At 46.4% G+C, this 17,061-nt stretch overlaps 2 protein-coding genes across 2 annotated transcripts; both read right to left on the minus strand.

The window, feature by feature from the left end:
• Positions 1–291: 291 nt before the first annotated feature.
• Positions 292–2,973, minus strand: LOC308436288 (tRNA (carboxymethyluridine(34)-5-O)-methyltransferase ALKBH8-like; the record flags this gene model as incomplete). The annotated part of the gene is made up of 2 exons (XM_080937149.1): positions 292–1,288; positions 2,945–2,973. The coding sequence occupies 2 exons, from the start codon at positions 2,971–2,973 to the stop codon at positions 292–294; spliced, it is 1,026 nt and encodes a 341-aa protein (XP_080793275.1).
• Positions 2,438–13,074, minus strand: MPHOSPH6 (M-phase phosphoprotein 6). The gene is made up of 5 exons (XM_080937024.1): positions 12,989–13,074; positions 9,198–9,310; positions 5,342–5,432; positions 3,477–3,574; positions 2,438–3,120 (listed from the first exon to the last, which is right to left on the minus strand). Exons 1-5 carry the CDS (start codon positions 13,037–13,039, stop codon positions 2,988–2,990), a joined length of 486 nt encoding a protein of 161 aa, XP_080793150.1. The 5' UTR covers positions 13,040–13,074; the 3' UTR covers positions 2,438–2,987.
• Positions 13,075–17,061: the final 3,987 nt, after the last annotated feature.

Consider the following 17,061-nt stretch of genomic DNA (forward strand, 5'->3'; position numbering starts at 1 on the left):
CCAAAAGATTTTAAACAAAAGTTTATCTTCAAACGCTACATATACACTTACACAAACACCACAGACGCTTCACAAGTTAATGTCAAACACCATACTTAAAAGGCACGTAAGAGGAACCTAAATGTATGAAGCCAGGCAACGGGAACAGACAGAATGCTTCCTAAGTATCTCTGCTCTCACTTCTGGTTTGTTTACATTCCCCAAATGTCCTCACTATTTCAATAATCTAGTTTCCTTTTCAAAAACAGATTGGCATCTTTTTCTTTACACATGATATGCTCAGGTAAATGATCAGACCTTTTGAAGAACCACACACCAATTCCCTTGATCGTAATAGCTCTGCAGAACGTTAACATCACCCACAGCCCGGCAGGAAGCTTCCAGTTCTCCATCACAGAACACATGGTAATAACGATGAAACACAGGACTTGGGGCAGGACATCCTGCTAGTTCAGATTGTTCAACAGCTTTGTCTTTACCAGGAATTCCCTTGAGGTGCCAGGAAACCAGCACATCTTGGGAATGAAAACAGGTCCTATTTGTATGAATAGGAAGCTCAGAAGTAGGAACTTCTCTTGACTTGCACTCTCTGTTCTCGAGGTTCTTGCAGTGAGCAGACGATGCTGGGTCTTCACAGCCTCCCTCGGTCGTTTGATTTACCAGCAATTCTTCCTTGGATGTGGTACTGTTTAGCTCATCTTTATCTCCTTGGCCAATTCTGTTTCTTCTAAGATATTTGGACTTTTGATTTTTATATTCTTGTTCCATTGCCCAGACATAAATGAGGGCCTGCCCGCCAGGTCTCAGGAGCCGGGAAAGTTCTCGAAGAGCTTCCACTCTGCGCTCTGCAGTCGCAAAGTGGTGAATGACAGCAATAGAGATACAAGCATCACAAGACCCAGTCCTGACGGGGACAGCCAGTGCATCGCAGACCAAGGCCTGGAACTGCCTCTCTCTACAGATGTCCACAAGGTTCCGGCTGCGATCACACCCAATCATATATAACTCCTTGTTGGTACCAAGGTACTTTCCATTTCCACATCCAATATCGGCCACTATGGAGCCACTCGGCAAGGCTTTCAGGAACTCCACTATGCGCGGCCATGGGCTGTGCCTTGTGCTGCTGAAGTGACTTGCAATCTCATCGTACACACAGTGGACATGCTTTTGCTCGAGTTCCAACGCATCTTTACGGCTCCCAGAAAGGGATGGAGGCGTGACCTTCCTCTGCCTGTCGCAGACGGAGGAGCAACTGCAATTGCAGGCGGCCCCCACTTTTAATCCCAGCCTTGGGAAGAAAGGTGGACAAGATCTTTGTGAGTTCCAGGCCAGCCATAGTAAGACCCTGTCTCAAACAATCTGGGGAAGATGTTGGACCTATGTGGAAGGTGCTTTCTTCTTATATCCCAACACAGCGTAAACAAGGATGACGTCTACATCTCTGGGATTCAACACTACTTCTAATCTGGGGATGGGCACACACACACTGTACTATCTCTTAGGTGCTTATATGTTCTCAGATGTGGTACCCACCAGAATTCCTAAATCAGAGCCTTTCCCCTACCAAAATATGACTGTATATAGAGGGCAAATTTGAGTAAACATAGCTTATATTTGCTACAGTTTACCCAAGTCACTCAGCTCTCTCTCTCTCTCTCTCTCTCACTCTCTCTCACCTCTCTCTCTCTCTCTCTCTCTCTCTCCCCCTCCCTCCCTCCCTCCCTCCCTCCCTCTCTCTCTCTCTCTCTCCCCCATGACCTGAATAAACTCTATTCTGTACTACAAAAAAAAAAAAAGATGAATCTCTCATAGCAGTGGGTTGTGTGTGTGTGTGTGTGTGAGAGAGAGAGAGTGAGAGAGAGAGAGAGAGAGAGAGTGAGAACGCGGGGAGAGAGGGGGGAAAGGAAGGGGAAGAGATTCATCTTTTTACTTAGCAAATGCAAATGCCTGTTGTACACAAAGTTATTTTCAAAGTGACCGGAATCCCAGCTGGTATAGGACAAGTTTCTAGAAGACCCGCTTTACCTCTTTGGTTATAGGCCTAAGTATTATTAACTGGATAGCAAGGTTAACATGCAACCCACAGAGCTGAGGTCACATGATTAGTCTACAGAGATCCATAGAATGCTATGTCCTTCACGTATCACTGATAATGAAACTAAATCAAATCAATAACTGTCAGAATCTTTGGACAGACAGGTAATTCCATGTGCTGATGAGCTTCGATTAGGGTCTAGCCAGTGCTAAATTCTATCGGGCCGCACCCTATGAAACTGGAAAATTCAGTGACTGACAAAAGGAAACTTTTTATGGTTCAACCTTAGATATTAGTATATTCTCAATTAATGGCTAGTCTTAATGAGTTATCATTTCTATAAAACTGCATTGCTGAGGAAGACTAAAAAGATTTCAAAGTATAAGAAAATGGGAAAGTATATAAAAGTACATGTTTATTATAGAACATTAGGAAAATGACCCAGATGACTGTTTAAAAGACACAAACCCCACACTACACATGACAAAGGCCTGAGAACATGCAAATCCTCCAGGCTGGAGAGGATGTTCCTGGTGAATCACTTCTGAAAAGTTCTCCAATATTTAAATCCAGAGTGAAGGAGTGACCTGGCTGATACCGGTCAGAAAGTCAGAAAGGTGAGGGCAGTAAACAAGGCAGCGATTAGGTCACAGCAGTCACCCCTCGATGGCCGCTGGAGAGCGGTGTGTCTGTGCCCTGTCTGCGTGTATACACACACACACAGAATCGGGTCAAAAACCTAGGGAGCCACCTGTGCCCACATATCTGAGGCCCCCGTAGAATGCCATAAAAAGGATGTATGACATCCATTATACATCTGTCTCAAGAACAGCACATTTCCAAAATTATGCCATGTCTTTAGAAGGGAACAGTGCTTTAACCAGTACAGACAGGAGGAGGAGCTCAGACCACACTGTGCTCACATGCATCCGCTGCATCGAAGGCATCCATTTTAGTCTTGGGGCTTTAAGAACATCTTCTTAGTTTTAATGGCTTTTATATTTCCATTTTCATCTTCTTCGTAATTGGCGCGGTCTCTTTTCTTGGCAAACTTTTTTCCAATTGTTCCCACCAAAGTCTCGTATCTGTTAGGAAGATACATAGTACAATTTAATTAAAAAAAAAAAAAAAAAAAAAAAAAAAACAAGGCTTGCCAAAAACATCATGCCAAATGCAACAAGAAAAACAAAATGTATAGTGGAAAGAGACTGCATGACTTAAAAATCTACAGTTGGCTAAGGACAATTAAATTCTCTGCTGGTTTAGTTTCTGCATCCCCCAAACAAACTGAGACATATGTTTCCTGTTAACAGATCCAGATATGAAAAGGAGCCTTCATGCCCCAGCAAGAAGCCAGTAGGCTATTAGTAGCAGGCCGAGCAGGCACATCTCCCCAGTGCACACCAGGGTTAAAGCTCTGTAGACGGTTCCCAGCTGTTACCTTCTTGCCATTTCTTCATCCGAAACATCGACCTCTACTGCCTCCTCTTCTTCTTCTGCTGCTGCTCTGTTCTTAGAATTCATCTGAAGCATTAACTTCTGAAAGATACACCAGTGCTGGCCATCAGGGGGGCAGGGGGAGGGGCTGGGGTCAAGGCTGTCTTCTGGCAGAGCTTAGTCAGAGTCCCTTGTGAGAACAGGCGAAACTACCATCAGTGCCAGGAGCGGCTCAGGATCTCAACAACAGCCATGCTCAGTGCCAGGTAAGCTGTCATTTACAACATGAACCCTACCTGTCACTCACAGTAAAGGGGGCACACCATGAGACAACAAAGGAAAACAACTGTTTCTATTTCCTTTGAATGTATCTTTGAGCCGAATGGAAAAAGTGTGTCCAAGGCAGTAACTGCAGATCCATCTATGGAGGTAGTGTGGGGAATGGGGGTTAGCCAACACAGGATGGGGGAGAGTGTATTTCAGATGACGATGTCCCTGAGCACTTCTTCATCTCTTATTTCACTGTACTAATCATACTTGTGATTTTCAGATAAACTTTTCAACAGTCGTCTCTTTATAGCAAGGGGAGGCAGAGGGAGGAAGGCCAATGAGGCAGCAGGTGTTCATGAACACATAGGGAACTGATAAAAACTTTTGCTGAGAGACTCTGTGTTAAGAGTCCAGTGACTTGGGCCATTTTCTGAGCTGTTTCGCCTGACCCTTCCTACTGGGGAAGCACTTTGGGAAACTTGCCCACCAGAACCCCAATTTTCGGCCAACAAATTCAAAAAGCCCAAATGTTTGCTTCCTTTTGCCTCTCAGTCTCCTGCCCATTAAAAGCTTAAGGGGGCTGGGGCAGAGAAAATGGACACTAAACATGGTGTGAATTCTGAACATATAACATTTTGATTATGATGCATGCTCTGTGTCCACCCCCCCCCCACAGAAATACCACTCCCAAAACAACTCTCCATCTTTAAATAAACTTTGGTGTAGACTTAAATGACTGGGTTTTTCAGAGGAACCCAGAAAAGTGACTCATCTGGGGACGTTTTACCCATTAGGGGGCAGATGACAATGGCCAGGGACACTTTTAGTCACCCCAGCTGAGTTTGAAGGAAGCAGGTGTGACACTGGCATTTAGTGGTTGGTGGCTGAGGCCCTGGGGTAGCCTGGACCATCCTTTAACGTCCAGGACAGCCCCAGTGACACTGCAGACTGAAAAGCCATGGCTAACCTGGTACAAACTAAAGTTCACACCACACATTTGTGTGGATCAAGCTCACAGGAGGGCTCTCAACATAGGGATCAGAGTTCTTGTAATAGGAGAGAGAGTAAAGGCCTGTTTTTCTGTGAACCTGAGTCAGGAAAGTCAACTGACAGCCCAGTCACAAGGTTAACATTTATTTTTCAAACACTTTGAAGGGATTCACTGGAAGGGGGAAAAAAAAAACCAACCTGTTTACCAGCTTGGATTAAAACCTGTCCATTACAAAGTCAAATGATACCATTCTTAAGTAGCATTTTTCCATTAAGAAGGGAGACATTTACAGATGCCGGAAAATAACTTCTTATAATAGCATCGCATGAATAGTCTTGACATCCCTGTAAAAGACCCAGTTGAAACTCTAACAGTGGCTGCGTCAGGGACCGCACACCGCTATATTAAATTACCCACTCAATTCTTCCAGAAAACCAGACTGCCACGCTGCAATTTTTTTAAATAGCTACGGCAGTGTTTCAAGACTTGCTATTTTTTATATAATGAGGAGAAATGGTACCTGGTGGGGAGAGACTGAAGCTCAATTACTGGCAGGAAAAAATTCAATTGGAAAAAAATTTTAAAATTGAAGCAATTATATTTAATACCTCAACTTCAGGATTAAACCCTCTGAATGACATCCTTCCGTAGAGAAGATCTTCACACAGGGAGAAGCTCTGCTCTTCTATGATGAAGCTCCTGAGCAGGATGAGAAGCCATGTTAACAGTGCATCTGCTCACAACCGCAGAAGTGGAGGTCAAGACTGGATGGAAATCCATCGTCTGCGTCTTGGAAGGAGCAAGCAAGAGCACAGTGAGACCCCTACCCAGTAAAAGCTGCTCCGTCTGGCCAAAGGTACCGGCAGACAGAGCCACAGCCTTGGGTATGGCTTCTTCCCATCTCTGTGAGCAATTACGTCACACAGAGACCCCAGAACTCTTGATAAACTTGAACTTTTCATAGCTGAAGCAAAATACTTGACTCCGTGTGACCCCAAGTGGCCATTAAATATTCCAGAGGAGCAATTAAACCCCAAGACAGGGGACAGACATCAGGCCTGGGTGGCTCTAAACACCAAAGACTGAAGACTGGCCTCAGCGGCTCCTGTTTCAGCAGAGGAGCTTGTGGTGTGGGAAGCTGGACTGGGAGGACTGGAAACATGCTTCAGAATAAACTGCAGCTGCCGAGAGGACTCAGCAAGGGAAAGCACAGACATCACAGGCACAAATGCTCTCCTCTCAGGAACAGACCACAGTATGTCTGACTCTAAGAGTGATTCTTTAGTCTTGGGTTTGAGACCCAAATCCCAGGTCAGTAAGCCAGCAAAGGCCAGACCTAAGACTCCATTTATGGAGTCCTGCTCTGCTTCTCATCAAAAACTACTCCCTCTACCAAAACAACACACAGGTGAGTCCAGCGCCTGGAGAACAGCAAGGAAGGAGAATGGGCATCCTGGACCAGACACGGTGCCAGAAAAGAAACCATTTATATCACACAGGGCAACAACACAAGCCACCCTGTTCCAGGCCACAGAGGGAGCGACTGCACACAATCAGCACAAAAGTGAACACAAGTGTTTCCATAAACTGCTGAGAGCACAGGGCTGTGACAACTGCAAGGAAACGCTGAGTGAGGCAAGCTCTCCTTTTTCAGGGGGTGGAGCAGAAGCTGGCCTTGCTGAACTAGGGAGGCAAACTCAAGTTCAGGACCAAAGAGGGGGCTGACACATGGTCAGAAAGACAGAAAGGGACTCGCTGTGAGGTCTCTGACTCTGGTGGGATTTTAAGTTGCATGGCTCCTGGGATGACAGAGCTCTGTGCATGAGCTTTCTGTGGCCACTGTAAACCTAGGCTCCCACAGTGTTAGGCCTGTGCCTGAGTCAGGCCCTTCTGGAGACAAGTGCAACATTAGTGCTGAAGTGGGGCTGTAATTCCTCCCACAACTCATTTCGTCTTCCCAGCTGGGTGTGGCCAGTATTACTCGCCAGGGGCCAGGACACTCAGATCTTTGCCTGTGTGGTCAGAGCCTTCTCTGTGGCCGCTGTTAAAATGTGCTGTGGTTGGTACTCCAAGGGCTCACGTGATTTTGGTCTCCAGTGAGGCTATAGGAGAGTGGGGCCTGGTGGGAAGTCACCAGGGACACTGCATTTAGAATAAAAAATGCTGTTTTGAGAGTTCCCAACAGTGAGTGCTACAAAAGCCTGAGCTCGAGACATCCTTTATTCTCCAGAATTCTCCAGCTATACAAATTTGTCCTTCTTCACCAGCCTCAGGCACTTCACTATAGCAACCGATGCCAGAAAACACAACTTTTAGAGTCTACCCAAATAATCCAGGATAATCTCTAAAAGATCCCTGACCTCATCATGGCCGTCTGTCTCTTCTGCTAACGGTATGTACGTGTTCCAGAGATGAAGTCCTGGGTAGTTGTTATTTGGGGCAGAGGCATTTTTCTAACCTACTGCATCTGGAAAATAAAGTTAATCCCACCGTGAACACTGGATAAACACAATGTGCACAGAACATGGGGATACTTGAGTTCTGTCCAGTCAAGCTGAATCTCTGTGATATGTAGAGAAAGGCCCGAACTAGGAGTATGGCTAATTTAGCCAGAGCAAAGATGAGAAAATTCAGTGTATCAGAAACAATAAGCTTACCGGCATGTTAGGCAATTGTCTAATGGGACAAAACTCAACACTTTATTAAGGAAAACAACTAAACTTGAGAGTCAGCAAAATACACACACAGACACACAGCCCTAGACACACAAAACAGTAGGAAAACATAGCCCCACCAGCAGAAGAAGAAAAGATGATGGAATTAGTTAAAAATTAGTTTAATAATTATAAAATTATAAACATCCCTGAGTGTTTCAATGAAAATATAATGTAAAAAAATAAATAAATAAACCAATCAAGAAACCTGAGTTTTAAGTGAAAACTGCAGAAAAAGAAGCAGATAGGAATTCCACAGCCGAGGAGAAAACTGTGTGAAGGAAGAACTTGCTGTGGGTGTGGTAGAAACACCGAGAGCCCTGTGCTCGGAGGCTGGAGAGTAGGGCTGAGTCTGAGAGGAGCTTGGGCTGCTTCAGACAGTAGAGTCTTGTAGCTGTTAAAGAAAAGCCATTCGAATTCATTATGAAAATCTTCTGGATAAGAATGCTTTGCATCCCAGATTACTTCACTGATGAAATCTGATCAACAGTCAGAAGAAACAATGGGCCACCCTCAATTTTATGTAAACTAGGAAAAGGGGAGTTATGAAGATTCAGCAACTGGCCCGGTGGCCCCAGCCAACGGCATGACGAACAGCGCACAGGCTATGAATACAGCCACAGACTATATTAGTGACAATTCTGGGACTGAACTGGAAAAATAAGACTGTTTATATTATGTCTGCTCCAGGCACGGCACATCTCTGTAATCTCAGCACTCACAAGGCCAGGAAGACTGGGGGTTCAAGGCGAACAGGGCTAAGCTTCTGTCTCTCCTGACTCAAAACAGATGGTTTTTCCTATTCAGAGATTAATAATTTCTGACATTTTAACAGTAAACAACAATTATATGATTTTTCTTCCTCCCCTCCCCTCTCCTCTCCTCCCTCCTTCCTTCCTATGACTTGCCCTTAGCCAACTAGGGGAGGAAACTAGCTCTGATGGAGAGGGCATCTAGCAAACACATACCTGAAGTGGACAAGTTAGTGCTTCCTCAAGACATCTGCTCTCAGCGCTTTTTAGTCTTTCCTTTTTTTTCTCCAACTACGTTGCTGTTTGGTTGGCCATGTTGTTGTTCTTTTTATATTTCTGACTTTCTCTGGTCCCTCTGGGATAGTGACTTGTTCTCCGAGGAACCATCCCCCACACCCCTGTTCACACTGTCCCTAGGCTCCTCCTCTGTGCTAACCATCCCTCACACCCCTGTTCACACTGTCCCTAGGCCCCTCTTCTGTGCTAACCATCCCCCACACCCCTGTTCACACTGTCCCTAGGCTCCTCCTCTGTGCTAACCATCCCCTACACTCCTGTTCACACTGTTCCTAGGATTGGAAGTGGAAGAAAACCCATCTCTGGTGTGACCCAGCCTAAGTCCTCTGGGCAGGTGGCTCAGAGCAAACAAACCACCTCTCTGGCCCCCTCCTTACCCCCAAGCTTCAGTTCCTCATCAGAAAAACAGCACTATGGTGCTGGGTACTCCTGGGTTTCTGTAAGAACTAAGGGATAGGAAATGCTTAGCCTAGCAGACTACCAATGCAGGAATGTTTGTGACACTGGGATTAGCTGCAGTACTGATTAAAACAGACAAACATCCCCCGAGCTGACAAAGGACTTAGAGAAACAGCTGGTGGGGCCTAAGCGTTAACCCACCCTTGGGATTGTGTCCCTGTGGAACACACTTGGTTGGCAGGTTTTAGAACAGAGAACATGTGGTACTGAAGGACCCACGGTTGTCAACCCCAGGAACCTACTCTTTCTCCTTCAACTCCGGCAGATCCAGGTACCAGTGCTCATCGCTGATCATCTTCCGCTCCTCCTCTTCCAGCTGTTTCTTGGTTTCTGAGTCCAGGCCCCTTTGCATGAACTGTTAAAACAGGAGCAGGCCAGTGTCAGTGTCCTGGCTCATGGGTGGCCATAGGTACGGGGACACCCGGCAGACTCAGGAATGGTTCTGAGTATCCAGGACCCAGGATCTGTTTTACCTTTCCAGACTCCCCTGTGGTTCAAAGTACAGTCACCTCACACTGCCCCTTATTGGTGGCAAACCTGCCAACCTGACTAACTGCTCCCTATCTTCAATTTTACCGCAGCGGATACATTAAAGCACAGTCAGTCACACATATCCATCTTGGACAGAGGATAGAACATGGCTGTGAACCAAGCACCTAGGGTTAGGAAGACCTCAGGACACATTCTAAAACTAGCAATTTCACCCCCCTCAAAACTGGGAAACTACTTCTTTTAAAAGGTTTCCCAGACAGAATTTCTCTGTATAGCCTGTGAACTCTGTGTCCTTTCCTGGAACTCACAATGTGGACCAAGCTGGCCTTGAACTCAAGAGATTCACCAGCCTCAGAGTCCTCTTCAGTGCAGGGAATAATGAAGGGTTGTTTGACGTTCTCTGTAAGCTTATTGTGATGGTTTGCATATGCTTGGGCTAGGGAGTGGCTCTATTAGGAGTTGTGGTCTTGTTGAAGTAGGTGTATTACTGTGGGTGTGGGCTTATGACCCTCACCCTAGCTGCCTGAAAGTCAGTCTTCTACTAGCAGCCTTCAGATGAAGATGTAGAACTCTCAGCTCCTGCACCATGCCTGCCTGGATGCTGCCATGCTCACACCCTGATGATAATGGACTGAACCTCTGAACTGTAAGCCAGCCCCAATTAAATGTTGTACTTTATAAGAGTTGCCTTGGTCATGGTGTCTGTTCACAGCAGTTAAAACCTAAGACACGTTTTTCCTCTGGGCCCCAAGCTCCCATAAACAATGACCCTGAGACTCAAATATATTTACAAATACCTAGGCCCGATAGCTAGCTCTGTTCCTTGACTATCTCATAACTTAATAACCTCATTATTCTATTCTAGGTTCAGCCGCATGGCTGGTTACTGGGACCCAGTTACATGTGACCTCTGTGTGTCTGGGGCCAAGTCCCCTGTACTTCTCCCTATTCCAGAATCCTTTCTTCCTACCAGACCGCCCACCTCCTATTTCCTGCCTACACTAACAGGTCGACAGCATTTTTATTAGCAGGTGAATGCACATAGTGCACAAGAGATTATCTCTACAGAGCACAGTCATGCTGACTCAGTTCTGAGCTAATTGTAGTGGGCTAAGGAGGGCGGTGGGTCCTTACTGGCCTACAAGCCTACAGCAGTTTACTGCCCCCTGGAGGGTCCAGAAAGAACCAAACCCACAAATCAATACTGTCTCCAACCAAACCATCTGATGGCAAACCTTCTGCCCACATCCTTCTCTCCTACCAGAAGTGCCTCTGTCCTGGATATCTGCCCTGGCCAGAGGAATTCAACAATGCTGACGGGACTGGCAAGATGGCTCAGTAGTGAGAGGCTCTTGTGGCCAAGGCTGACAACCTGAGTTTGATTCTCAGGACCAATCTGGCAGAAGGAAAAACAACTCCTATAGGTTGTCCTCTGACCGCTTTGTGTGCCATTGTGTGTGCACACATATGAAAGAAATAAGTGCATTAAAAAGGATAAGGAGGAGGAAGAGAGTTGGGGTTGGTTAATACTGACTGCTTTTCTAGGGGACCTTGGTTTGACTCCTAGCATCCACGTTGGATGTTCATAAACCCCTGGAACTCTAGTTCAAGGGAACCTGACATCTATTCTGGCCTCCTTGGGCACCAGGCACTTACATGGTGCACAATTTTTAACTAAAACAAAGGAACAAACAAACCCAACCCACTATATATATATTTGCTCACATGCAGGAAGTAGTACTTCCCTAACTAAATTGGGGCAACTGTCCACTCTCCTTCTGCATCCTGCTCAGTCCCTGACCCCCGACGCAGCACCCATTCGTGCCTTCCTTTTCTTGGAAACATGTTCCCTCAGACAGGTTTCATTTCACCATAAGCACTGACAGCCCACAATGTCACACAGTGAGGCTCAATGAATCACCTTTAAGATGGTGGGGATCTGATATCACCCGTCAGAAACAGTACTTGGAATTCTGATCATTTCCTGGGCTAGCCATATATAAGAGGAGACTCTACTGGGGTGCTGGGGAGCAGCGGGCCATAGCTCCCAGACAGCTACTGAAACTCTACAGTGTACTGTGTAGCTAAGTATACCGTTCGATAGGTAGGACAGATAGGTTCAACACATTTCTACTGTTGAGTAGGGCAGTGTAATCAAGCTCCCTCTGTGTGTTTAGAGACAGGTGCTGGAGACTAATCATTACCAGAGAAAGCTCTGGGGCCATGACCAGTCTTGTCAGCTGATACTCCTGTTTCAGATACATCAGGTGTCAGAGATAATGACTGTGACTCCTTCAAATGTTATGATGTGAATCAATACATTATATACAATACACTGAGAACAATGTCTGCATGTAGGAAGGCCTGTAAATATGTTCTATTAGTATTATTTATGGTTCAAGATTTAGCGTTTGCCTATTTTAACTCCTGTGTTCATCTGGCCTTAACCTCTTTTAAACTATAGTTAAATTGATTCCGTTTTCTCTTGTCTTTTGACCATCTGAGACAGGGTTCCACACCTAGCCCAGACTGGCCACAAACTTGCTAAGCTCCTGCCTCCACCTCTCAAGTGCTGGGATGACAAATGTGTGCCATCAAAGTCACTTCAGGTGACTGACTCAAATTGGTTCCGTTTCAAATTTAAAACTCATGGGACGGGAAAGTCGGTTCAGCAGTTAAAAGCACCCTTGGCTCTTGCATAAGGCCCAGTATTGACACCTGCTTGCTGGGTTCAGGGCCTCCAACACTCTTTTGCCCTTTGCAGGCACCCAAACACACATGGTGTATATTCAGCCATGCATGCATACACAAAGGAAAGACTAGCATAACCCTCTTTAAAAACTCATTTTGTTTAAAAGTTAGTGGAGAACTCATCCCTCCTCCCCCGTGCTGAAAATGTCTCCATTCTCATTATGAAGACAAACCTTCACCCAGAACACAGAACTTTTGGCTTACATGATGTAGGGCTGGGACTTTCTCTGATTTAACTATCATCCGTCGTACAGTTAAAGCAGCCTTAAAAAGCAACAACTCAGTGCTTTCCTGTGACAGTCTGGCTTACAGTTCCTTGGATGTTGTGACGACCACTAAGATTACCAGACTCGTTTTATGCTGCTTATCTTTCAGACATCTAACTTTAGTTCTTATAAATGTCCCTGATTTTCTCTTCTTTCTCCTTCTTCAGCTTGGACTCACTTTTCCTCAGTTTAGGACACTATTTCTGACATCCCTCACGGTGTTCCTACTTAAGGACCACTTCTCGCGAGAAGTCTAAGTTCCCAGGCGGCCCTGTCGCCTCAGTCACCACCGCAATCAACACTTCAGGTTCTTATTTACGCGGTGCAAGCTCCATCCCCACAGCAGGCTAATCAAAAGCTCACCCCTGGGGCCCAATGGCCCGCAGCCTGAGCGAATGAATGGGGTAGCTCTGGCCGCCGCCATTCAGAGCCAATCTGCCCGTCGCTTCCGCCCGAGTCCCACTATGGGACACCTCGGAGCTCAGCCTCCAGCCCGACTCTCCAGCATCCCCCGACCCCAGCACCTTCATGCGCAGCAGGTTCTTGGATAACTTAGTCTTGCGCTCCGACGCCATGTTGGATACACTTTCAGAGGCTTCCCGCGGCACCGCGCTTGCGCAAGGCACAGAGCCGACGATACGTCGCGCTAAACGTGCCCCGCCCTCGCCACGTCGCCTCTCGGAGTCGTTCACCTTTAGCTCCACCTTCGCGCCTTTGCCACGCCCCTGATTAACCACACCCATCGTGTTGCCCCGCCCCAGCACCTGGTTTTGCCCCGCCCACGCGCTTTGAGCTCTGCGCTGCTTCTGGCTTCTCTGGCTCCGGGAGCATAAGAACTCTGACCACCGCGGGGCGACTGCGATCTAGGGTTCCAGGGCTTACCTCAGGAAAGACGGATCAAGGGGAGGCTGCTGGAGCTGTAGGCGGGGATCCACGACAGGAGGTTCCTTGCTGAGGTTGCAGCTGAGGCCGCTGCGGTTGCTGGCAGAGTTTAAAAGTTTTAAAATCACCAATGGTGAGCTCTCTGTGTCACTTGCTTTCTAGACCTTTCAGAAGCCCCTGAGCAGCTGGTGTCCTATGCTAGTATCTCAGTCGCAGAGTGAAGGAGGTGGCCACAAACCCAGGCTGCGTGGTAGCTGCAAGGCTGCACAAAAACCATGGTAGAGTGATAAATATGCATCTTTGAGTCTGAAGGATTCCCCTCTGAGACCGGAAGAATGTGAAAACACTTGCCAAGCCCGAGGGCGTGAGTTTGATCCCCTGGGTCCCCATGATGATGTGCAGAATGGGCTTCCACAAGTTGTTCTCTGACACTTCCACACATACCTGCCTCACAATAATTAATGTAAATTATTAAGAATTAAAAAAAAAACAACCCGGACACCTTGTTTTAATAAGCTGAATAATTGTAAACATAGTATCTTTGATACTTCCTGTTTAGTGTTCACTGTACCTTCTAAAGACATCCCCCCCCCCCCGGGGGTTATTCTCAGGTTCCACACTTTGGACGACATCCCTAATAACCACTTCAGCTATTTGCATGCAGTGATTGTTATCCGTTTTTGAACTGGGTGCTGTACCTCTTAAGAACTCTGAAGGACACTGCACTATCATGTAGCAACCCGATGGGGAAGTGGTAAAGCAGAGATTCATAAAGCATTCCGGATATTAAAAGCCCTGCAGGTCTTCTCAGTGGAGTAAATAGAGACATAATGTGTTAAGTGGTTACAGAAACACATTTACTCATAACTGTGAGCACCAAGGGGCTAAAAACACATTCCCTGGAGCTGGTGTTCTATACATTAGAAAGTAGCTAATATCACGGGAGGAAGAAATGGCTGTGTTGAGTGACTTTTAGGCTCACTTTAAATTTAGCCCAGGGTGGCCCGCTTCAGATCAAAGAGGGAAGGTTTGAAAGTCAAGAAAATATCATAGTATGAGGCCTTGGACGTAGAACATACAATAAGATGAAAACTTGTAAGCTCCCTAGAGATGGGAATGCTAAAAGAAAGACTGTCTACATGCCAAGGAAAGAAACCCCAGAGAAGCCAAAACTACTACCACCTTGGTCATAACTGTAAGAAACACATGTGCCCGACACCTGACACCCTTGTCTCTGAAGTATTTCATTATGGTGACCACAGATGACTATAGGTTACAGTTGTGACAAGAGCCTGCTGTTCAGAGATAGGACAGCAAGGGCTCCTGAGCCCCTCTGCCCTGGCAAAGGCAGTGTGTCCCAAACAGTGTGACATTTAATTTCAATAATCCCTTGTCCTCCTAGCCCCCTCGTTACCCGTCTGGCCTGTGTTGTTTTATTTTGATACTTCCGCCCCACCCAAAATGTTCACTCCAGTCACTCCAGTGAAACCTTTCCTATAAAAAGAAAAAGGTGGAACTGTGGGACGAAAAACCACACCAGGAAGTTTGGTAAGGTAGAGCAGGTTGAGACCCAGAGACTCGGTGGATGGGCGTACACACCTGAAACTTAGGTGACTCCCAGCTCCCTGCCAGATTCCTGGCCTGGTTTTATGTCCCACAAGTTAGCCCAAGGAAAGACCTCCCAGTCATTCCCAGGGCTGTGTACCTTTGGCAGGTCACCCACTCCCCACTTTGCAAACCCGAAACTCTACCAACTCAACAGTAAGCAGTCAAACCCACTAGTCTACTTCCTAAAACCCCGACTTTGACTCCTGTGCAGGATTTTGAAAGACGTGCCTGAGAACAGAGGCTTAGTCACCCGAATCTGTCTCCAGGAAGCTGGAGGGTGTCTGAATTAACTTTTGAAGGATGAGTCCTTTTGGGGTGGAATAGTGTGTGTACAACCAGCAAAGGCTGGTATGAGCTCCATAAGTTTGTTCTGACCTCTGTGATTTCTAGTCTACCTGAGCACCGGGTTTTGATTTGTTTCCCTGAAATGCCAATGCTATTGTCTCAATTCTTCAGCACTCGTTTGAAGGATGAAGGCCGAAGTTTCCAACCAGTCAAAAATGCTTAAAACGAATACCCAGAGGCCCTACTTCTCAAAATGCAACACACACGAGTAGTAACTTAAGACTAATAGTGTAATTGTGGCTTTGAGTTACTCCCCACAGGGAAGATGCCTCCCTTAATCTTTTGATGGTACTAAATTATAGAACATGGGATAGATACTGTACCCAATAACCTGTTGTGATTATATACACTAAAGAAATCGTTGTTCTGTGGTCAGAAATATCTTGGGTGGGTCTTCACATAGTTCCGAGTCCTGTGATGAATTTTGTTTTATTTATAAAGGCCAACTTCTGGATCCATTAAGAAGAGGACTCCTCTGCCCACATTGACTCCCCCCTCCCCCTGCCCCTTCCCCCTCTTTCTTTCTGCAGCACTGAGTTTGGAGCTGCTATGGCAGCACACACCTTCTCAATGCAGGAGCTGGAGCCGAAGAGTCTGGGGCCAGCAGAGGATGCTCTTATGCAAATATTAAGGCAGCTGATATATTAAGTACCACTTACTATTTTTGGTCATGTGTTTGCAAGTACCAGGTATGAAGGGATGTATACGAAACAGATTTATTAGGATATCCAGCCGTTCATAGAATTGACGAGGAGGCTTAAGAATAAAGGGAAAAGGGGGCAGAAGCCAGGACCACCAAGGAATCTTGGAAGCAGTGAACACCAGCGGGTTTCTCAGTTCTTAAGGTACACTCTGCTCACAATTTCAAAGTCAAGGAGAGTCTCCATTTGTCCTGGTTTAGGGTAGGACTTGATTCATAATCCCAGCAAGACAAGACTACATAGTGGGGAGAGTGATGCTTCAAAGAGAAATCCTGCTGTTCCTCCAACAAGAGACACTCATTATGTTAGTCCAAATGACAGTGGCAAGGACAGACACCCAAATAAAGCAGAGAAGGGGCGGGTGCTGCTGAGACAGTACCAGAAGACAAGGAATTTAAGTGTTGACTGGGAAACACATAATATCCAGTATGATGTCTGTTTTTTTTCTCAGACTGTTCTCCCTCTTCCTGCTTCTGTGCTTCGTTTATTAAAACAGGTACTTACAGGCTGGCTGCCAGTAATATGTAAATTGTGAGTCTTAGGGCAACCAGCCTCAAAACTGAAGCAGCAATAGATTACTTACTAAGCTCTATCAGCTTCTTGTGCAGAGGTATCTAGACATGGCCTTGCAGGTTATATGGACAAGTACTTTCTAAACATGGCTTGACCCTGGAAATTGAATGACTGGAATAGTCAAAGGATGTCAAAGCATGTTTCCTTCTTTTGACATACTTGGGAAGAGAGAACCTCAGTTAAGGATAGGACCTGCAGCAATTCCTCGGGGGCATTTTCTTGATTGCTAAGTGATGGGTGTGGGCAGTGCCACCCCTTGGCTGGTAGTCCTGGGTTGTGGGGCAATTGGTGGTGAAGGGCCTGATTCTTGTTCGAGATAAGTGAAGCCCTGGGGACCCTAAGGGACAGCAGGAGCCTCCTAGTCTCAGAGGAAATCAGGACCCCCCCTCAGGCAGCTACAGCCTCTCCATAACTCCCTGTAGAGTGGTGTAGGTCACACCCCAAGTCCCTCCTCCAGGTAGGCTCAAGCCAGATCAGCCATGCCCCAA

The sequence above is a fragment of the Micromys minutus genome, assembly GCF_963924665.1.
Source record: "Micromys minutus genome assembly, chromosome: 24".
Taxonomy (NCBI): domain Eukaryota; kingdom Metazoa; phylum Chordata; class Mammalia; order Rodentia; family Muridae; genus Micromys; species Micromys minutus.

Bases quoted from the DNA above. Each gene is read 5' to 3' on its own strand.
- MPHOSPH6 (XM_080937024.1), bottom strand. From the start codon at position 13,039: ATGGCGTCGGAGCGCAAGACTAAGTTATCCAAGAACCTGCTGCGCATG. The intron at 5,433-9,197 runs GTAGGTTCCTGG...CATCCTGCTCAG, and splicing joins CCGGAGTTGAAGGAGAAAGA to GAGCTTCATCATAGAAGAGC. The intron at 3,575-5,341 runs GTATTAAATATA...TGTATCTTTCAG, and splicing joins GGTTTAATCCTGAAGTTGAG to AAGTTAATGCTTCAGATGAA.